At 43.0% G+C, this 22,114-nt stretch overlaps 1 protein-coding gene across 1 annotated transcript in view; it reads left to right on the top strand.

Annotated features, from left to right (window-relative positions):
* CLCN4 (chloride voltage-gated channel 4) overlaps window positions 1–22,114 on the top strand; it is a 52,699-nt gene that overhangs the window by 20,206 nt on the left and 10,379 nt on the right. Inside the window, exons 4-9 of the mRNA XM_019529343.1 lie at window positions 4,671–4,858; window positions 12,471–12,593; window positions 16,047–16,253; window positions 16,348–16,428; window positions 17,065–17,610; window positions 18,386–18,572. Of these exons, the coding sequence (XP_019384888.1) occupies window positions 4,671–4,858; window positions 12,471–12,593; window positions 16,047–16,253; window positions 16,348–16,428; window positions 17,065–17,610; window positions 18,386–18,572 (1,332 nt within the window). The remainder of the gene's footprint in view (window positions 1–4,670; window positions 4,859–12,470; window positions 12,594–16,046; window positions 16,254–16,347; window positions 16,429–17,064; window positions 17,611–18,385; window positions 18,573–22,114) is intronic.

Raw genomic sequence — 22,114 nt, 5'->3', positions numbered from 1 at the left:
GGCCGGTGCATGGGGTCAGTCTGTGACCAGATTCAAGGTGTGGGATTGGACTGGTATGTGGTTGGATCTGACATGCAGAGTTGGGCCAGTGTGTGGCACCTTCAGACCAACCTTGTACATGAGATCCAGTCTGCAGACCAGCCCTGTGCTGCTCGTCTAGCCTGGAAGATTTAAGGGATCTTAATTTTCCTACAGGGCTGAAAGATTTTAGCACTACTGATCTAAAGAGATCAGCTGCATCTTCCTTTTGACTTTTACTTGCAGTTGTGAGTGGTTATCAGCACCTATTAAAATCTGCCCTATAGTCTTTTAGTATATAGGCTGTCATGGGGACAAACAAAGGGGAAGAGCCCAAAGGGAGCCCTGGGGTCAGGAACCCGTGGAAGGAAATGAAAATGAAAGAAAAGAAAAGAAAAACTGCTTACCTGCAGCAGGATCCACAGTATAGCTAGAGGCGGGGCCTGTGTGGCTTTATAAAGTTGTGGCTGGCAGGTGACATCAGTGGCAGGAGCCGGCCAGCGAGAATAAAAGGTGCTGCTGGCAAGGAGAGGGAGGATGGACGCTGGCCAGAGCTCCAGCAGGAGGTGTTGCTCCAGAGTCCCTGCAGGGCTGAGGGGAGCCAGAAGCTGATTCCCCCAGCGGGGAAGAACACGGCAGAGTACGCGGCAAGCCAGAGACTGCTGGTTGCCGCAGGGAGAGCCTAGGGCCAAAGATAACTCCGTGGGTCTGGGGACCCGGAAAAGAGATTAAAGGGGCACAGACAGGCTCCGATGTCAGCTGCTACAGCAGAGGGGCTACAGAGACCGACGTGATTGATGACACCAATCCAGGTGGGACCATAGAGGGCACCGGGGAAGCCAAAGAGGCACACCCGGCGGGAGACTAGAGGCAAGGGCACTGGGAGAGGCTGCAAAGGATGGCCTCTGGTGATGTGGTGGGGTTTCAGAGAGGGTTGGGTAGACAGACGCCCAGTGGAGGATCACCGGTGGCCCAAAGAAGCCCAAGGCGGGATGACAAGAGAGAGGAATGCTGGCAGAGCCTGCAAAAGACACCGACCACCAACCAAGCCGAAAATAGACCTTAGGGTCTGGGAGAGTTGTGAGGAGCCAGACAGAGGGGATGGAGGCCCTCCCCCCAGATTGTATCTGCAGTTTTTCCTTTTTGGTTTAGAGTTTTGTGTTTCCCACTTTAGGAGGGGTTGAGGGTTGGAGCAGGCAGCCTGGGCATTATTAAGTCCTTACAAGTGTTGTTAGCTTTTGGGGGGAAGGCGGTGGTCTCGTAGTCTCAGTAGGTGCCCCAGGCGGCCCATACAGCAGGCAGGACAGATTGCATCAGCCTCAAAAAAGGGGGGCCAGGGGCTCAACGGTCGGGGGTTTGGCCTGAAGGGCAACTGACCCCTCAAGGCTGGGTGTAAGGGTGAGGTATAGGGGAGGTGGAGCCTCAAAGAAGATCACCTGGCAACTGTCCCGTAGTCAAGAGAACCCCAGTAGTCAGACACCAACCACTGAAGCAAGATCTGAAGTCGTGGCAGGCAAGATTGGGGAAAGACTACACTGGGAGGAGACACCCACTAGGCGTAACAGTGGGGACGGACAGGCGAACACCTCCAAACCTCTGGGCCTGAGCGGCACGTGACCAGATGTTCGAGGCCAGAAGGGCACATAGACCTATAACTAACTTGTTACCCCCAAAATGCTGCTCAGGTGGCTTATTTAGGCCTTCTGTGTTTCATTTTTCTTATCTAATAAATAATAATTTTAACTTGTGTGACGTCGGGGCTTTGAGTTTTACAGACAGATAGAAGTGGTTAAATGTGAGTACCTTAATTTTGCAGATAGCACCATTAAACACATTTTCTGAGCAGCATTATAGTGTAATTAATGAAAGGTGAGCCTATCATTCAGAGATATGAACGTCTGCCTTCAATCCTGCCACAAACTCCCTTTGTGATCTGCAAGAGTCACTTTATCAGGCAAAACAATCTGATAGCCTGCCTTCATTTACCCCCTCCAAAAGTGTCACAGCTATTGACTTACCAGCTACACCATGTTGGAAGGCATTTCTAAGTGAAGCTTTTAGGGAGTCTTGATTGTCCATTAGTAGATGGGGTAAGACCAGAACTGTGCACATTTTGGACAAATACAGAAGGTCCCTTGTGTCAGTCTCAGCTCTTACATTTGGGCAATTTTGATCATTTGGGCATTATTTAAAGAATTATAATCTCCTGCAAAATGCAATTAGTCAAATACGTTAAGATCAACAGTATCACACTGATTTACAGCAATCTTGGACGTGGCTCAGAGTTTCGACTAAAATTCAAGCAACTGGAAAGGGCACACAGCAAAAACCCAAGCTCTTTACAAAAGTAGGCACTTTGCAACTCCATTCCCCCACTACACAACTCTAGCGATTTCATGCGACTCTTACTAGCATATCTGTGCTTTCCTATAGACTGGAGGCAGCAGTTCTCTAGTATTGTCATTTTTTGCTACCATGGTAATAAGCATTAGTGCTCTTGCTAAAATTATAAAATGTTTCTCTGATTAAGGCTGGCAGCAACCAAACTGATAAAAAAAAAAAAAAAGTTGCATTACCACCTGAGTAATTTTTCATTTTCTTTTTTTGTTGAAACAGAAACTGAAAAAAAAAGTCTTGAATCAAATGAATTCAGAATTGAAGTCAGCTGACAGCTGTAACCAGAGGACTATTTGGTAAAAGGAAACTATCACCAGCCTCAGGTTTCCATGTTAGCTTATTACCAGTGTATGAAAACTAAGCAGTTTGGAACTGTCGGAGCAAACATTTTGAGATTTTCTAAACATTCTGTTCATTTAATTTCTATTGAAATTATTCAGTTAATTTGACCCTCGTTCACCAATGTGATTGGATAACCTGAAATGGCATTTTTCTTTGAATAAATGATTAGCTAAATATCTGATATAATAAAAGGCTTAGTCTGTCTGTATGTGTCTGCCACCAAAAGGGTGGGCAGTGCTTAGCTGTATGGCTCGGGCTGCATGGGCCCAAGTCTGAGTTGCTACCCCCCGATACGTGGCAGTGACGAACATGCCCCAGCTGCCTGAGCAGCGGGGCTTCCCCACGCCTCCCTGGCTGAGGACAAAGCCAGGGATCATGGTGGCAGTGCGGGCCAGGCAGATGCAGAGCAGTGGGTGAGTGGGTAGGTGGGGTAGAGCAGGGCAGGACCCGGAGCGGCCAGGCAATGGTGGAGCGGGATCAGACCTGGAGCAACGGGGAGGGGGCATAGAGTGGCTGTGGTGGGGGAGTATTGGGTCAGGTTTGCAGCAGTCAGAGGTTCAGGCCAGCAGAAGCCTGGCCCGTAGGACTGAAAGGTAAGAATCCCTGCTTCTCACCAGTTCTGGGCTTCCCTCCAGCCCCCTGTTCCCTGGGCCTCTCCTGGTTCCCCCACCCTTGGGGCTCCTTCCACTCCTTCCTGCTTACAAGTAAGTCAGGAAGGGGGCAGTGAGCAGGGAGGGTGGTGGGGTAGGGGCAGTGGGTTTAATCCAGGCTAGCAGGGTAGGGGTGCAGTTGAAGTGTTTACACTAATGTGTAGTCTAGAGCAGCTACACCTTGGTATAACACAAGCTGAGTAACATGGATCAGAGACAATCCTGCCCTGGAGTGGCATAACTTTGAGCTTCCTAATGAGTATTTCAGACTAATTTCAGGTGTTAACATGTGGACCATCCAGGTGTTAAGAGCACTAGGAGCTGCCCCAAATTACCATGTAACAAGCCTCTATGTAGTCGTGTCAGTTGGCCACTGGATGTCACTGTTACTCTGTATAATTATTTAGAAGAGCTGTCTGTGGGATGAAAAATAAGTCTCATAAAGAGATCCTTGGAGATCTCAGAACAACAACAGAGTCTCCCTATGCCTGAAGAAGGGAACTTGTGCCTGAAAGCTTGCAAAGAACTTTGTTCCAACTACTTGGTTGGTCAAATAAAAGATATCGCATCTGCCCAAAGAACCTTGCCCCACATGAAGAGAGGATTTTCTGAAAATATTTATTCTTGGTAATTAAGTTACTGTTCAAGATATACACAAGTGACGATGTTTGGGTCCCTTTGGAGTGACTGGCTTTTCTGCAACAGATTTAGTAAAGCAGGATTTCTCCCCTAGTATTCATTTTACTACTTGGGTCACTCTCTTTGCATATCAGCATGTACATAGAAAGTCTAATGGGTGTATGTGCAACCACCACCCACCCACCATCTGCAGTGCAGAACTGTTTCCCTGATCTTGCAATCTGATATGAACATGTGCACCCTTCTGTTTGTGTGAGTACTACTGACCTCTCTAGAGCTGTGGTAGGCCAATCAGCACACCTGCATGGATCAAATTGCAGTATTGGGTCTTATGTTTGTATATGCAACATGATTTCCCTTTTGTCAGGTGCTGAGATAAGGTGTGTATCATGGTATCAAAAAGAAACATTGCTAAATAAAATATAGAAACAGACATTTTGGTTTGGCTGAGTTCCCCTACTAACTTGCTAGGTATCTACTAACCATAGGTATCTGATGTATTTACATTTACCTTGTAATGGGCCTCCAGATCAAACATTTCACATACTATAATTAGTTGGATGTATTTTCTACTTAGCTGTGGTGTTCCTGTCATTATTTATTTCCTGATTTTTTTTTCCTCAGGCACTTTAGCTGGAGTTATAGATTTAGCTGTGGACTGGATGACAGACCTGAAAGAAGGTGTCTGCTTATCCGCGTTTTGGTACAGCCATGAGCAATGCTGCTGGACATCTAATGAAACCACATTTGAAGACAGGGTCAAATGTCCCCAGTGGCAGAAATGGTCTGAGCTTCTAGTTAATCAGTCTGAGGTAAACCACTTAGGATTGGAATGGGAAAAACTAAACAACCTTAGAAACATTTATTTTTTTCCTACTCTTTTTCCTTTGTTCTGACAATCTCTCCAAGATATTCTTCCAATTCAGACAGTAATGAGCTGCCAATATGTTAAAAAGGCATTCCCACAAACGTTTGCTGGTTAGCCTGGCTAAGAACCATGTCTCAGTGATGCATGCATGGCAGAAGGGAGGCCCACAGGAATGGAAATGTCTGTCTTCTGTATACTTACTAAAAAAGCAATCCATGACCAAGAAAGCAGGCGACTCCACTTGGCAACCAAACTTTCCCTTTTAAAAGCATTTTTCTGGAATAAAATATAGCATGTTTCTGGAAATTACATGAGAGGGGAATCCTCAGAGCTATGAAAAGGGCACAAAAGAATAAGTTGGAGCTGGATACAAGATGCTTTTTTGGCTTTGGAAAATCACCTTCTTATGACAATCCAGGATTCAGTTACTGATTAGCATCATGGACATAGTTCAGCATTCATCTTGGAAAAAATGGAATTTTTCAATGAAATAAATTTTAAAAAATGCATTTTTGTTCAACCGAAGACTTTTTGCTCAACTCAAAATGAAATGATTCCTTTAATTTAGTCCTCTGTGCCGACTTTGTTCCAAATTTGTGAATAACCTGGGTCTTGCCAAAGCCACATTCTCTTGGCAAATTTACTATTTGTCAAAAATTTTTGCCTAGTGTTATTAGTCACAACTTAATTGTGGGGTAAGAATGGTATATATGGAGAGAAACTGGATTGACTAAACTGGTGGGATTATTTTCCACCAGCAATTTGTTTTAAAAATATCTAACATTTGATAATATTTGATCCTTTCAAAATAGAAAAAAACAAGTGGTGGTGGTATTGGAAGTAGCATGGGGTTGAGGCACTTTTATGGGCTACAGGGCTTAGTCATCTGTGTTTTACATGGGGAGTCAGGGTTCAGAGAAGGGATTGTTACTGATCAGTCAGTGAGACCTCCCCCAGCTCTTCCTTCAGTTTAGCAGTAGAGTTCTGGCGCTCTGGCGACTTTAAGAGCCACTTCATTACTATACAGAAGTAGTTTAATAATTCTTCACATTAACTTCAAAGCTGTTGATGCTGGATTACATTATCTGTAGATGTTTATGGCCCAGTTTTCCAGATATGCCAAGCTGGACCAGCTGTGACTGACAACAACAGGAACTGTGAGCTGATCAGTATTTCTGAAAGTTTATCCTGTTGGATGCCAAGCAGGAACTTCCAGTGTACAGCTAAAGATGCACAACGCTAAGCTTTACTGTATATGGCACTTGGAACCGTGTCAAATTCAAGTGCCGTGACAGAGGTCCTAAATTGATAGTTGTTTCTTTGTAACAATCAAAGCAAACATTGTCCCAGTAACAAGGGCCAAGCTGTAAAGAAGTTGTAATTTATTAGAAACTGCACAGCTGGAGAAGAGGTAGGAAGGGAGAAGAGATGAAAAAAGTTTTATTATTTTAGGTACTGTATGGGGGACCATCAGCAAGTCCCTGGAACATTCTTAGCCTGAAATTTTCATAGATTTCATAGACATTTGGGCTGGAAGGGATCTTGGAAGATCATCGAGTCCAACCCCCTGCCCCAAGAGCAGGAAGTCAGCTGGGGTCATAGGATCCCAGCAAGATAAGCATCCAAACACTTCTTAAAGGAGTCCAGAGTAGGTGCTTGCACACCTCTGGAGTGAGTCTATTCCAGCCTTGGGGACTCAGACAGTAAAGAAGTTTTTCCAAATGCCCAGCCTAAAACGGTCTTGGAGGAGTTTGTGACCATGGGACCTTGTCATCCCTTGGGGTGCTCTGGTGAACAGGTATTCCCCCAGATCCTGATGTGCACCCCTTATGTACTTATAGGAAGTCACCAGGTCACCCCGAACCTGCGCTTTTCCAGGCTGAAGAGTCCCATGGCACTCAGCCTCTCTTTATAAGGCCCATTTGCCCTTATGATCATGTGCGTAGCCCTCCTCGAGACTCTCTCAAGCTTCTCCACATCCTTCTTGAGTTGTGGAGCTCAGAATTGGATGCAGTACTCCAGATGCAGCCTCACCAGGGCCAAGTACAGTGGGAGAAAATGTAAACAGAGAATATCCTCCAGGATGTTTGTGTCTTTTATAACAACAGAAACTCAACAACAATAACTATAGAAGCTAGATGGACCCTGCTGACAGCATTATGGCTGCTTTCAGCTTAAGTAAGTTGGCCATGAGAATCTGGATACAGCTTATGAAATCCATCAACGGTGTTTTAATTATCATCTTTCTATAGAACTCCTCCAAAAGCCGATTCATGATTTAAATGATATGTGAAAACATGAACGCCAGCCAGGCATACACCATATTATGATTTCTTTCCTACTCCCTGTAGGGAGGCCAATTATATTGATTGTACCTTTTTCTGATGCATGAGAGTTTCATCAGAAAACGTCCATTTATTAGACCTGAAATTTCCCCCCAAAACATCTCTGGCTCCAGGAATTTTTTATCTAATCACATGCAGGTTTCATGTAGGAAACAGCTTCATTTTCTGCCAGGATGCTGAACACCCTGGGATTCCAATGCTGCCCTGCCCTGCCATGCAGACTGCCCCCTGGCTGGAGGGTCTGGCTTGCCTGTGGTCAGGGAGCTGGGAATTTGAAAGACTTGTGAGTCTTTGTTCTGACTGGAGCTCAGCCTTCAGCTATCTGGCATGGAGATTTGCATTCCTGAAAGCCCTTTGAGAACCTGCACTAGTACCTAGATGAAGTAGGCAGGGAGATTTGAGAATCTGATCTCCCAGCCACAGAGCTCAAAAACCTTGGCATCTCCACTCTAAACAGAGTCCATCTAGTGCAATAGTTCTCAATTTCATTAGACTGAAGACATCCTTCATTAGACTGTAGGCACCCTCAAAAAAATGCCAACTCTTAATTTTCACTCATTTTTTGCATACAGAAAAATAATAGAGCAATTCTTGTTTCAGAGAATTCAGAAAGACCATGATACATCAAAACATTTTTAACACTATGGTTTCCTATTTGAAATCTCTGAGTACTAGCATTGTGTGGCATCCTGCAGCATCACAAAAGCATCTCAAAGCACCTCAGGGTGCCATGGCATCCTGGTTCAGTATCACTGAGATAATCTTTTTAGAATGTCAGCTTCAGTATGCTACCAGCATCTTGTGGAATATATCATGTTTAGGAAACAACTTATGTTTCTAATTCATGGGAAATTTCCAAAACTTTAATTTCATCACTGATTCCAACCAGTGAGAGTGAAGAGTTTGTGTAACGTAGCAAATAATGACAGCATTTTCAGTTTACATCTCAACAAGGAAGATAGACAAAGAAATGACTTTATTATACTCTGTCTATTGAATTAAGAAGCAAAATCACAGCTTTAAACCTGAAGTTTTATGGCCAAATTCTCATTGGGTTTGCTAGTAATTGTGGTCTTTGGAGCTAATCCAGATTCATACTGAGAGAAGAATCTGGCCCTAGGGCAGCAAATTCAGACTATCCTCTAGGGGAGTAGTGAATATTGCCATAGCTGTCTCTAATTGAAAGCACTAAAAGACATTCATGAGGAAATGAAACAAATACACTTCAGCTGTAGCAACAAAGATCCATTATGAATATAGATGGGTGTCAGTCATGGTAATTATGGAATCCGTGACTTCTTAGTCTTTGGGTCATGGGGGCTGATATCAGGCTGCTTCTTTGCTGTTATCAGCACGACCAGTTGCTGACATTTGAGGGCACAAGGGGAAATCAGTGAATTTTCCTTCCCCCAGATACATTCTTCAAGACAAGTAGCACAATGTTGGTGCAGCATTCTCTACTCTTTATTTGGATAGAAGCCTGGGGAGTGATGTTGGAGCTAGTAAATGTTGTTAAAAGCCTGTCATTACCTACTTGGCAAGCAGGGAGCCAGGCTTGCTTTACCCTTTCAGAAGGTTGGAAAATGGGTTTGTCAGCACTGGGAATTAGAAGAACGTGGGAATGGTTAAGAGATACTTCCTTGGTTGTCACACATGGAACACTATGTCACCATTTTCATCCTCTACTTCAGATTAAAAGCAACGAATCACCCATAGCAACTGCCTCTCCTCGCCTTTCCCTTTCAATGCCTTGCAGTTTGAGGTAGTCATGAGCCTATGTGAACCTTATAGAGTAACTAAATACAGTTTCAGGTCAGAGTTTTTGTACGTAGATGTTTGTGAAAAGTTTATAAAGGAATACAAATCTACATGCACTGACTTCCCATCCATAACCTCTATTTATTGAAGCCAGAATGTCTATTTATTGAAGCCAGGACAGAAGTGAGAGGTGCACCTAGGTCCTGTGTTTTCTCCAATTAAAGATGTTACATAAATTAGCTGCAGAAGGCACATAAAAAGCACTAAATTTCATGAAGCCAACAGATAGTCAAAGCAGTTCCTTGTAATTCTTGAAACATTACCAGGCTTTCAGGTTATCTGGCTTCCTTTAGTAGAGTTTTCAAACTTCTGTGACATCAACAATAGTTGCTCTGACCTTCTGGGCTAGGGACAGACATTACACATTAACCAGTTTAAGTGATCAGAAACTGATTTAAACCTGTAACAGAACAGATGTTCAAGGCACATAAACCAGTTTGACTGAAAACAGTTTGAGATAAACCTGGTTGAATGTAGTATGAGACTTAACTGATTTGTCTTAAACCAGTTTATGCAACATCTGTTCCAGATGGCTTGCTGGTTTAAGATAAACCAGACACTCCCAGCATCCCAGTATGCTCTCTGGGCTGGGCAGAGCTCTCTGCTTCAAGCAGGGCTGGTCCCTCCCTTCTGATCCCTGGCTGCAGCTCAGGCAGAGACTTGCAGAGTGCTCCCCCTCCCCCCTCACCACTCCCTGCTAAGCAGGAATTCCCTGCCACTCCCCTCTGCCTTGCTGAGGAGGTGTCCATGTATTAGCTATCAGAGCACATGCTGGCTATGGTCTATGCTGAATCAAGAGGCAGAATCAACAGGTAGCTGGTAATGTCCTTCTGTTTGTTTCTTAATGGGGTGATAATACTGAGTTAGGGGGTGATAAACACTGTTATCAATTCCCTGCTGGGCTAATCAGAGAGTCCTGCTGGGGTCTGGCCAGACCCCCCTCAGCTCAGCCCTGTGGAAGAGATGAGTGGGCTGTTCTAGCACCCCTCAGCTTCTAGTCTGAGCCACTGCAGGCATGTGCTGGGATATCTGTGCAGTTACAAACTACTAGGTTTAGGCTAGTTAGATTAGACTAACCTGCAAAGATTGAATCAATTCAGGCTCAGACTTTTTGACTGTCTGTCCCTTGCCCTGGTGTGTATCCAGAATTTCTCTTTGTCATTGCTTCTCTCTTGATATAAATCAGCTCTTCATCTCTGAGACCTGACAGCTTTCTTTATCCAAAGGGTCTTCTTATATGGATAGATATTGTGTGCTCAGCAATAACATTTGGCAGTTTTCAGTCCCAATTCCTTTATCTTTTGGATGGTAGCTCTGAGTCTCAGGGTCTCATCAAAGTCTATTCTGCTTTCAAATAATAAAGACATAGGACACAAGGATCATTTTTAGCTCAATAGGTCTTTAATTTAACATTATCTGAGACTGGCTTAAAAGTGTTCTGCATAATATATTTTAACAGAGGCATAGCTAACAATTTCACACTCTGGCTGCTGTTGCCACTGCATGGCCATCCCCTCTAAATTGGTACCCAGAGTTGGTGCCCCACCCTTGTTTCACTACTTCATTGTAAAAAGAATTACCTGTTACCACCATCCACATTAGATGCAACATGTATTTTACGTCATATAGTATGGTAGGTGTTTAAGGGTGTTTTAAATATTGTGCCAGGATCATAAACCCAGTAACCTCTGAAACTTGTAATGCTTAAAAACCCCTTTTATATGTTTTTCTGCAGGTGTCAGTGTTATACCTGGGTGACAGAACAAGCAGTTTCTTATTAGATGTAGCATTATTCTGAGGTGAATACTGCCAGTACATGGTGGCTATGTACAGTCAGTCTCCATAGTCATTGTCTCCATGGTCTAAATACATTTGGTTCCATTTGGCAATTTCCTCTTATTCATGTAAAGGAAAAAAAAATCCTTATTAATTAAGAAGCCACTGATAACATTCACCATGAGGTGTGAGTGACTAGAGAGTCAGTACAAATGGACCAGTGGACAGAGTAGTATGGCTGTCAAGTAGCTTTGCTTGTTTCAGGAGCAAAAGATTATGGTCAGGTTTAAAAATAGGGAGAAATGTTTCAAGGAAAACTTTAGTAGTTTTGAAAGTTCATTAGCCGGGAAATATGGCTTCACTGGCAGTATAGGGTCACTGGTCACCCTTGACTCCTTTCTCATAATGGAAGCCAGTATTATAACAGGAGACACCAACTCTCTGCTATCGGGAAAATCCATCTGTATATTCATATTCATACACCTCACTAAGATCACTTCTGCTTTCAGGAAATCAAAGTGAATAATTCTAAAGGGTTCTCAACCAGACTCCTTCCAAAATTCCTGTAGAGGCTGCAACAATTGCAGAATGAGAAATGTATGTATTTTTGTATCAGATAGAGTGAAGGATTCAATTATGCATGTCCTCTGCAAACTGAACTGGATATTAATACACCAAAGGATATAATTTAAGTAGCAAAATTAGTATGAAAACCCCTTTGTAATCTAAACCCTCAGAACTTGACTGATCACTTCTTATGATCTCTTCCTGCCTGACAAGTACAAATAGTTGGGATTAATCTGTTTTTAGTAATGGTCTAACATTTAAATGAGCAGAATGTACTGCCACATCCCCTATACAGCTTTGATAATCTCAATAGTTTCCCAGACAGGCCTTCAGAGTCTTTTGCTGCTTGGCTTTAAAGTACACTGGAAATCCATTTTGAAGGTATATTTTTCTTATGGTAATTTGGTGTGCCTTTGTGATGGATTACTTTGATATGGTTTGGATTACGTGTGTGGTTATCTTCTCTCTGTCCTCCCTCTACCCTTTAGTGTTTGTTTTATAATAGTTTTTGTGCAGTAGTTGAGTTCCTTATAAAAGATAACGTTATTTAAATACGTTAAGGAGCCAAAGCAGTCTATCTTTTCATATACAATAGAATGGTTGGAACACATATAATAGAAATGGTCATGTTTACTGAAGCCAAACCAGTGTCAAACATACTACTAGTACTGTGGTCAGTGAGCAGAAGTGGCTCCATTTCTCTGGCTAGTCCTAGTAGAAGTATAGGACAGAATTTTATTTCACCTAGTAGAAAACCAAAGTGTAGGTTGGGACCAACTCTGAGTTACCTGACTATAGTGCAGGAGTGATACTATTACCTATTCAGACACATAAATGGCCCTATTATAGAAGCAGATGTCTGTCTATTCCTATAATGGGGGCATATATATGCCAAGAGCAGGTAAGAGAATCACTCGTATACTATAGCAATTTAATTCAGAGCTGGTCCCAGGTTATGCTTTGGTCATCTCCTATGTAAAATAGAATTCTACCCAGGAGGTTTATTTGTGTTACATTTATCTAATAATGTTTCTCACTATATTTTTCTAGGGCGCAAGTGCTTACATCCTAAACTATTTTCTCTACATTATGTGGGCTCTATGTTTTGCTTTCCTGGCAGTCTCCCTGGTAAGGGTGTTTGCACCTTATGCCTGTGGTTCTGGAATCCCAGAGGTGAGTTTCTTTTAGATGATGTATGTTTAAAAACTGATGGGTGAAACAATGATCTCTGAAATGGTACAGCTTGAAGTAGTGGCCAGGTTCTCAGATGGGGGTTGCAGGAGACTCCAGTCCTCTGTAGACTGAGAGACTTGTTATACATGCCTCTGAGACAGTTACACAAACATGTGCCTAGAAATCCAGCAGATGCAATTACTTGATCCAGTTTTAAGGAAATAGATAACATTTTAGAAGCCAAGAATAAAAGAAATAAAAAGTTGGGGCTCCACAAGAACAACCTTTTTGGAGTTTTTGTGTATCCAGTGATTGGGATGCCTTAAAGCTCCATTTACTGAGCACCCAACCATTCAAAATCAGGTCCCCATATAGTGTTTCAAGCTGGCCATTTAAGTCTACAGTTGTATGATCTTCTAATCAAGAGGTAATGCAAAATTATTCAGTACTTTTGGAAATTAGGCATTTGCTTTTAAAAATCTTTATATAAGATCTATATACTACTTAAGATTTAGGAGCATAAATGTAAGTTTCAGTCTTTGAAAATCTTACCCTTAGTTTTTAGACGGATCATTTATAAAAAGTGGGTGCATCAACATGTGCAAATGCTGTGGGGTGGGTTTACTCTAGAGTAAATTACTTTAGAGTAAACCCACCCTGGACAGGTGTCTACATGTGTGGGGATGTAGGAGCAGATTTGCAGCTCCTAGCAGCCGTCTGCTCCCATCACCTCTAGTCCTGCACTGGTTCCCTGCAGCAACCAGGGGGAGCTCTAGGGGCTGGCAGGGATCACAGGGCCAGGAGACAACCATCTTCCGGTGGGTGCTGGGAGAGTGCTCCCTGCCCTCAGGAGCTGCCTGCTGCTGGGGCGGGCTCCATCAGCAGAGCCCGGGCAGGAATAATGTCCCCCTGCCCTGGCAACTGGGGGAAGGATGCTTGGAAGGAGCTGCAGGGGAGGGGCAGGTCTTAGCCCTCTACCCTGATCCTCCAGTGGGGCAGCTAGCAGTGAGCCCTCGACTAGGCAGGGATTACCCACTCACCTGGGGGCTGGGACCTGCCCCCTCCCCACAGCTCTTTCTAAGCCCACACCTCAATCACCCAATTGGAGCATGAGGCTGACATGCCCCTGACTGGGACAGTTGCCAGCCAGCCATGAGCTGTGCAGGGAAGTCTGCAAGTGCAGCCTGGAGTTGGCTGGGGATTACCTGAAATGGGACAGTCCTCAGCCACCTCCAGGCTGCATGTGCAGACTTTCCTATTCAACCTAGGGCTGGCTGGGAACTGTCCTGATCAGGGACAGGTCACAGCCAGCTCCAGTCTTAGCAGGGAACTCTCTCTATGCAGGGAGCTCCTAGTCCCTGCTCCATAATTGCAATAGCAGAGCAGGGCTGGGAGCTTGTTCCCAGCCCCCACTCCATGATCATGGAGCAGGAGCTGGGAACAAGCTCCCAGCTTTTTCCCAGCCTCAGCTCCATGATCAAGATTGTGAAACAGGGGCTAGGAACAAGCTCCCAGTCCCCACTTTGTGACTGGGGAGCCAGGCCTGGGAGCTCCCTGGTACCACGGTAGAGGAACATTGTCCCCACCTGGGCTCCAGTGGCAGAGCCTGCCCCAGCAGTAGGCAGCTCCTGGGGTCAGGGAGCAATCTCCCACCCCATGCTGCCCAGCTGACCGGAAGCAAGTTTGCTCTCAGTCAGCCATGTAAACATGCTGTACTGCGCAGTAACTAACTGTGAGTAAATTTGCTACTTGTATTTACAGGTAGCAAGTTTACTCATGATTAAAACAAATTACTGCATAGTGAGCATCTAGACATGTAAATGGTGATGCTTACTGCAGAGTAATTTGCTCTAATCTTAAGTAAAGCATCTTGTGTAGATGTGTCCAGTATATATCTAATCATTCCTTTCTTTTTATTAATATTATGACTTCTAACCAAGTCATAAAGTTTACTGTATAAATACATTTTAAATTACAGACTGTGCTTCCAGGGGCTTACAGCCTGTACTCCTGCCTGGTAGGCCTGGAGATTACTGATGATCACAGACATTCTACCTACACCCAAACTCACTGGTTAAGTCAGGGGGTAAAAAGCTCAAGTTCTGGATGCATGACACTGAAAGCTTGAGAATGGTGTGGATCCGTACCTACTACTCTAGTTGCTGCACTCTGGAGCGAGAGCAGAGCTGAGTGGGTAGGCCCTGTTTCTTAGCAGCAGTCTCAGACTCAACAGGGATGCAGCATAGACTTGGCTTAAATCTGGTTTCACTTGAACATTCTCAGTCAATTCTTTTTCATTGCAGCCAGCCAAAGAGTACCCACGAAAAGCTGTGCCTCTTCAGATGACAATAAATAAATAACTAAAAGCTAAGGACATTTTTACATATGTATGCATCACAGCACTGGGTGTTTTGAAAAGTGCCCGCTGCTGCAACACACAGAATTGTACAAGTGATGAAATGTGCGCCAAGGCTGAGAAAATGGCGGTGGTGCACTTTTGAACTAAAATATCTTGGAAGTGCTTTAGTTCAAAAAGTGCACCGCTGCAATTTTCTGTGTGCTGACATGAATTTTGTCACTTATACAACTGCACGCAGTGCAGTGCAGTTGGCCTCAGCTCGTGTGCTGAGCAGACTGAATTAATTGAGTCTGCTCTGAAGCAGCGGATCTCCGGCGTGTCACTGGAAAAAAAGTATGTGTATAAATGCTCTAAGACTGTTGGCTGGGGGTGCATATACAAGAGGGTTTTAGGCAGGTTTTGAGGGATAAATTCCAAATCACTTTTTTGCCTGTGGCAAATCTGAATTTTATCTTAAAAATAACACTTTAGTAAGTCAATTTCATAGCATTTCTGTATTTTGATGATGGTTGGAAATAAAGGATTGATAGCTTGTTAGGGAAGGAACACCCAGTTGCATCTCACTAACACTAGCTCTATAAACTGTCCATATGAATTGCAGACACCTATTGACATCCATGAGACACCTGCATGGGTATAGCAATCTGCTAGCAATACTTAGCTTGTAAAGTTGTGTCTGGTAATATCTACACAGGCTATGGATCCACAAATGAGTTGTGGCAAGTCAAGCTGCCTCAATTGTAAAAAGTTATGGAAAGGTGATGCAGGGGCTATTTTCTTATGCTTTCAAATGCCTGCGTTTCAGTGCACAACTTGTTTGTTTTTCTTTATTTTAAATTCACAACCTGCTCATTTGTGCACGGGTGTTGTGGTGTGAGTTGCCCCATGTCTATGCATTTAAGCTGTTGCTTCTTCATGCACATGTCTATAGCCTTAGATATCCCTGCAGGAAAGTCACTTTAATTTTTGCTCATTCTCCCATTGGCTTCAGTCAAGCAATGAATGATTTACTATTACAGCTTTTAAATCAGTTTTGCAAAATCAGAGTTGAAGAAGTGTATTTAGTTCTTCAACTTATTCTTCCTGCCTTCCAGATAAAAACCATCCTGAGTGGTTTCATTATTAGGGGCTACTTGGGGAAGTGGACACTCTTAATCAAAACTGTTACCTTGGTGCTGGTGGTGTCTTCTGGCCTCAGCCTTGGAAAAGAAGGTCCATTAGTACATGTGGCTTGTTGCTGTGGTAATTTCTTCAGCAGCCTTTTCTCAAAGTACAGCAAGAATGAAGGAAAGAGGAGAGAGGTAAGCATGGGTTCAAATTGGCATTTTACACTTTAAATATACTCTTCCCCTCAAAGGACATATGCCTGGTCTAACAAATATTTGTGTTCTGTAGGTGCTTTCAGCTGCAGCTGCTGCAGGAGTTTCTGTTGCCTTTGGTGCTCCAATTGGCGGTGTCCTTTTTAGTTTGGAAGAGGTAAGAGGCAACTGTTCTGTTATCACAATATCCATTATCAATATTCTTCATCAACAGGAAAACCCCACTTTCATTGACTTCCTTTTAAAATTTTCTCAATATTTTTTATTTTAGTGTTTACTGAAATACACGAAATCTTTAATTGTTACTAGAAGTAATTTGGTATTTTTTCTTACCAGCGTTCTGGAAGAAGAGGAGTCTTCCAGAGTCAACCAAACAATTGTGTGTGTGTGTGTGTGTGTGTGTGTGTGTGTGTGTGTTCAGAATATAATCACAAAGCAAACAGCTGTGTTCCTTGAAATTTGTAAACAAAGACTGCAAAACCATGCTGTTGCATGTGTAACAATTAGAACGCCAACATATCCAGGTAAACCAGCATTGTTCAATGGCTTGCTTATAGAGTTATGTTCATTTTTCACTTTTAACAGTCCCCTTCTGACGTTTGAAAATGCCTTGCCTTACACACAGATGACCACATTCTTTTTGGAGACACACTTATGGAGCCCCATTAACATCAAGTGTATCATTACAGACTAAACAAACTATGGTTGCCTACAGTGCACCATAAAAGTGGGTAATAAAGCAAACATTTTAAGTTCCACTAAGTTAAGTATTTACTGTTTCTGTTTGTTTTAGGTTAGCTATTACTTTCCCCTGAAAACCCTCTGGAGGTCATTTTTCGCTGCTCTTGTGGCTGCCTTTACACTGAGGTCCATCAATCCATTTGGAAACAGTCGACTGGTCCTTTTTTATGTGGAATACCATACCCCCTGGTATATGGCTGAACTTTTCCCATTCATTCTTCTCGGAGTGTTTGGAGGGCTGTGGGGGACACTCTTTATCCGTTGCAACATTGCCTGGTGCAGGAGGCGCAAGACCACCAGACTTGGGAAGTATCCAGTGCTAGAGGTCATTGTGGTAACTGCCATCACTGCCATCATCGCCTATCCTAATCCGTACACCAGGAGAAGTACCAGTGAGCTGATCTCTGAGCTTTTCAATGACTGTGGTGCTCTGGAGTCCTCACAACTCTGTGATTATATCAATGACCCAAATATGACCAGACCTGTAGATGACATTCCTGACAGACCTGCAGGTCCTGGAGTCTACACTGCAATGTGGCAGCTGGCCCTGGCTCTGATTTTTAAAATCATCATCACAATATTTACTTTTGGCATGAAGGTAAACTAAAGACTGATATAAAGTTCATTGTTGCAATCCATATTTAGTGTCAAATTTGAACTTTAGCTTAGAGCCTACAGTCTCTCCCATGGAGGTTATAGACACCTGGAATGAGGCCAGTGATGTCCATGATAATGCACTAATTTTGAAATGCAAGATGTTCCTAAAACCCTCATAGACTTGCATTGGTTACAATGCTAATGTTACAGGGATAGGGTCTTTGGTGCATCTTGTAGATTTGTTTGATTTCTTCACTGAAGAAAAATATGGTTAATTCATGTTGCAAAATTCAAATTGTAACTTTCAGTTGTCCTCATGCAGCTTTATAAATGAGATCTCTGTTGCCACTGTACCTTAGTTCACTTAGAAATAATTGGCATCTTGTTTTTATGTCTATACTATTAAATTCAGGTTTTGAAATAATACAGTATAGTTAAGTTATACTTGTTAGGAGAATCATAACTTTGAGTTTACTGTTTAATACAATTAAAAGTTTATGAAGCTACAAACATGGGCAGCATTTTGAAAAAAACCAAAAGCTTATCTGTAATATTTTATCAGTACATGCCTTTTAATGTATTTTATTTCTTTATAATTTCATTCTAAAAAGCAAAACTTAGGGGGGAAAAAATATTTAGTAGTTTTTATTGAGGGCTAGCTCAGACCAATGGCAACATGGCTTGAGGAAATTGTGGTGTATAGTACTGTCTCCAGCAAGGAACCCCAGTACACAGCTGAGACATTTTTGTCAAATTTTTACTGTATTTCATTCTAGATCCCTTCAGGCCTTTTCATTCCTAGTATGGCGGTAGGAGCTATGGCTGGAAGAATGGTTGGAATTGGAGTGGAGCAGGTGGCCTATCACCATCATGACTGGATCATCTTCAGGAATTGGTGTAGGCCAGGAGCAGATTGTGTCACTCCAGGACTTTATGCTATGGTGGGAGCTGCGGCATGCCTAGGTATAGTATGTGGTAGACTTTGTTTTATGCAGTAAAAAAGCTGACATCCAGACATCTTGTTAGCTTTTTAAAATTGTTAATAGAATTTCATGCTCTTGGTAGGTTCTGTGCTGACAATCTTAGGGGAAAAAAATCACGTGACCGGGTATATGAAAATACTTTAACAGATGTTCTGCAGGAGAGAAGGTAGTTAGTTTTCCATGCCTATTCACACTTAGTACTCTCTAATAAACTGGCCAAAAAGAATCCTAATTTTAACATCTTAGGGAGAAGGTCATAATAAAAACAGAATTTGAATCCATCCCAAAAACATTGCTCACTTTGATGGAAATGTGTGAACATCAACCCTGATCACATTATTTCGCTTTTCAAGTCTTTCATGTCCTGTATCTCCTACAAATTCTACTTCTATTTGATATTTAGACTTGTGACAGAAAGATGTATGAATTAGGATTAATGCACTGAAATGAAAACTGAGCTCAGAGCACAAGCCTGAAAATTCCAGTTTGTTTCCTATAGCCAATTAAGATATTATGTGACATCAGGAACAAAGGATGCTAATATCAGAACTGGTCAATAAGCATATGTCATCTTCTAATAGATTTAATTTTAGAGTGGAAACATTTTTCTTCAGTATCAATAATCAAAAACTCTTTACTTGTTCATCCATTAGCAAGCAGTCATTTTCTTTTTTTTATAATGCCACCAACTACCAGGTAACAACTATGGGTGCTGACAGAAGTGATATTTGTTGCACTATTGGCCCCCTGAAAGTGTTCTACAGCCATGCCCTGACAAAAGTGCATGGCTTCAGAGCACTTCAAAAGTGTCTGATTGCATGAAGGCATTAATCCACATTTAGTAAGTGTTCAGATGAAGGTGTTCCAAAGCAGAGCACTGTCATTAACTTCTGTTTTCCCCTGCATGCAAGCAGGGCTGGGCTGCATCATCCCAGCCTCCACCCCCCATGGTGCTATCTTCAGGATAGGAGTGGGAAGAAGGCAGGGAAGGAAGCTCCAGTCTGGGGTTTGCCCAGCCTGCACTTGGTGGTGATTGGGGGGGGGGGGGGGCTTCAATTCACCCCCACCTCATGTGCTTGCCTTCTCTCCTCTCCCACCCTGAAGACAGGTCCCAGGCTGGGAGGGGAGGGGCAGGGCAAAGGAAGAGAGGCTGCAGACATGTAGCCACTCTCTGCTGGATGACTCCAAAGTGGAGCGAATGTCTTTTGGGTTGGGGTGGGGGGGTTGCTGTAACTCATGGCACTTTCTGTGAAGTACTATGAGTTATAATGGGGAGCTGCCCACCTGTCAGCACCCTATAGCTACATTGCCGTATCTGTACCAATATATAAAAAGCAGCTTTTAATGATATATTTTTTCGTCCTTAAAATGGTGAAGTATTTTGAGGCTTAAAGTAGCAAATCCTTACAATTATCTTTTGAGCTGATGCAGCAACATCACTTAACAATACAGAGAAACCTACACAGTTGTTAATAAACTGTGGTTACAACATTATTTTTATTTTATATCATAAATTGAATCAGGAAGCAAATTACTTATAAAATGACCACAAAAACTGCCTAAACATGTGCTTGGAGGTGTTTGTGTGTGTTGGGGGTGAAGGGAGGGGCATTTTAATTAGAGTGGTTTCCGGGCAGTCACTCTAATTGAAATGCCACTGTGTCACATGTATTGAGCCCCAGTGCATTTAAAAATGGCCACAGGATGTTTTATCTAAACCTCTTTTGATGAGGTTTAGTTAGAGTCCCATAGCCATTTTTAAACATATCTGATGCTGTGGCAACGTTGCAGAGTTCTAGCTCTGACACATTCTAATTAGAATGCATTGGAGCACATGCATAGGAAGCCAAAGAGACTAGAATGAAAGATGGCATAAGTAGGACTGATTTTCTTATACAGGGATTCATAGCTAAGTTACACAAAGCTTCACAAATGTCTTTTGTGGAAGCCACTTACATGATGACAGCCAAGTTACATAGGTCATACAAGGAAAGAACTACATTATCATAATGTATCATAATGCACTTCAACTACATTAACATAATTTGTTTGAGTTTTCCATTTTCTTGATATTCATTTTAAACATTTTATTTTCAAATTAGCAAACATGCCTGTTGACCATTGTACATTAGTGAAGAAGTTAATAATGAAATAAATAGCATCTGTGTTTGCATGTTATCTCCAGTTTAGAAAAAAAAGAAAGGATAAGTAGTTTATGTGTAGAACCTTTTGTATCAGAAGTATAATGAATTACTTTTGCACCCTGGGAAAAAATTCCTTGCCCCCGAAGCGGTGGGGATAGGGAGGGCTGTCTTATCCGCCCCAGGTTCCTGTACCCGGCTCCTCCAGCTAGGTGGTTCAGGTTTTATCTGCCCAGCTTCTTTGGCCACATGGTGCAGGGCTGTATCAACTTTGTGGATGACACCAAGTTATCATGCTTGGTCATGCTTGAAGATAGGCTGCAGATACAGGTGGACCTAGACAAGCTGGCAAGTTGGGCAGATTGGAACCAGATGAAGTTCAACATTGAGAAGTGTAAAGTGCTCAATCTGGGGATGAACAATCCCCAAGATACTTACAGGCTCAGTGGTGCCAAACAGACTATCACCATGACTGAAAGGGACCTAGGGGTAATAATAGACCATAGTATAAATATGAGCCATCAGTGCAATGCTGTAGCCAGCGGGGCAAACAATCATCTGGCATGTATCAACCGATGCCTCTCAAGCAAAACCAAGGAAGTGATTCTTCCACTTTATTTAGCATTGGTGAGACCACAGATGGAGTACTGCATCCAGTTCTCAGCACCGTACTTCAACAAGGATATGGAAAAGCTTGAGAGAGTCCAGAGAAGAGCCACCCATATGATCAGAGACTTGCAAGACAAGTCATACGAGGAATGGCTGAGGGACTTGGGACTCTTCAGCCTAAAATAGAGAAGGCTGAGAGACTGGTAGCAGCTTACCACTACATCAGGGGAATTACATCAAGGGCTCAGCGAACAAGTGTTCACCAAGGCACCCTTGAGGAAAACCAGGAGTAATGGTCACAGACTCTTAGAAGACCATTTCAGGCTTAACACTAGGAAAAACTTCTTCACACAGGATGTCCAGACTGTGGAATAAGCTTCTTCCAGAGGTAGTGCAATTGCCTACCCTGAAAATCTTCAAGAGGAGACGGGACAGTCACCTTGCTGGGGTCACCTGATTTTAGTTGTCTTTGCTGCCTAGTGCAGGGGTGCTGGGCCCGACAATCTTGCAAGGTTCCTTCCATCCCCTTACAATCTATGAATCTGCCTGACTTGTATAGTTAGGCAGTGCAGGCTGCTTAAGCCCACCTTTTTGGTCAGGTAATACAGGCTGCTCCAGTCTAGTTGCTCTAACTGGACAATGAAGGGCTGTTTATGCCGCAGCCAAAATGAAGGGTTGGCATCATTCTGTTTACCCCTCTAAATTAGAATCTAAGGCTGGGTCCCCTCTGGTCCTCTCCTAGTTACGCCTGTATGAGTTAGGAGTTTAGGCT

Source organism: Crocodylus porosus, unplaced genomic scaffold (genome assembly GCF_001723895.1).
Source record: "Crocodylus porosus isolate Cpor-Errol unplaced genomic scaffold, CroPor_comp1, whole genome shotgun sequence".
Taxonomy (NCBI): Eukaryota; Metazoa; Chordata; order Crocodylia; family Crocodylidae; genus Crocodylus; species Crocodylus porosus.
Note: the sequence above shows the minus strand (reverse complement) of the source record. Positions and strands in the feature narration are given on the sequence as shown.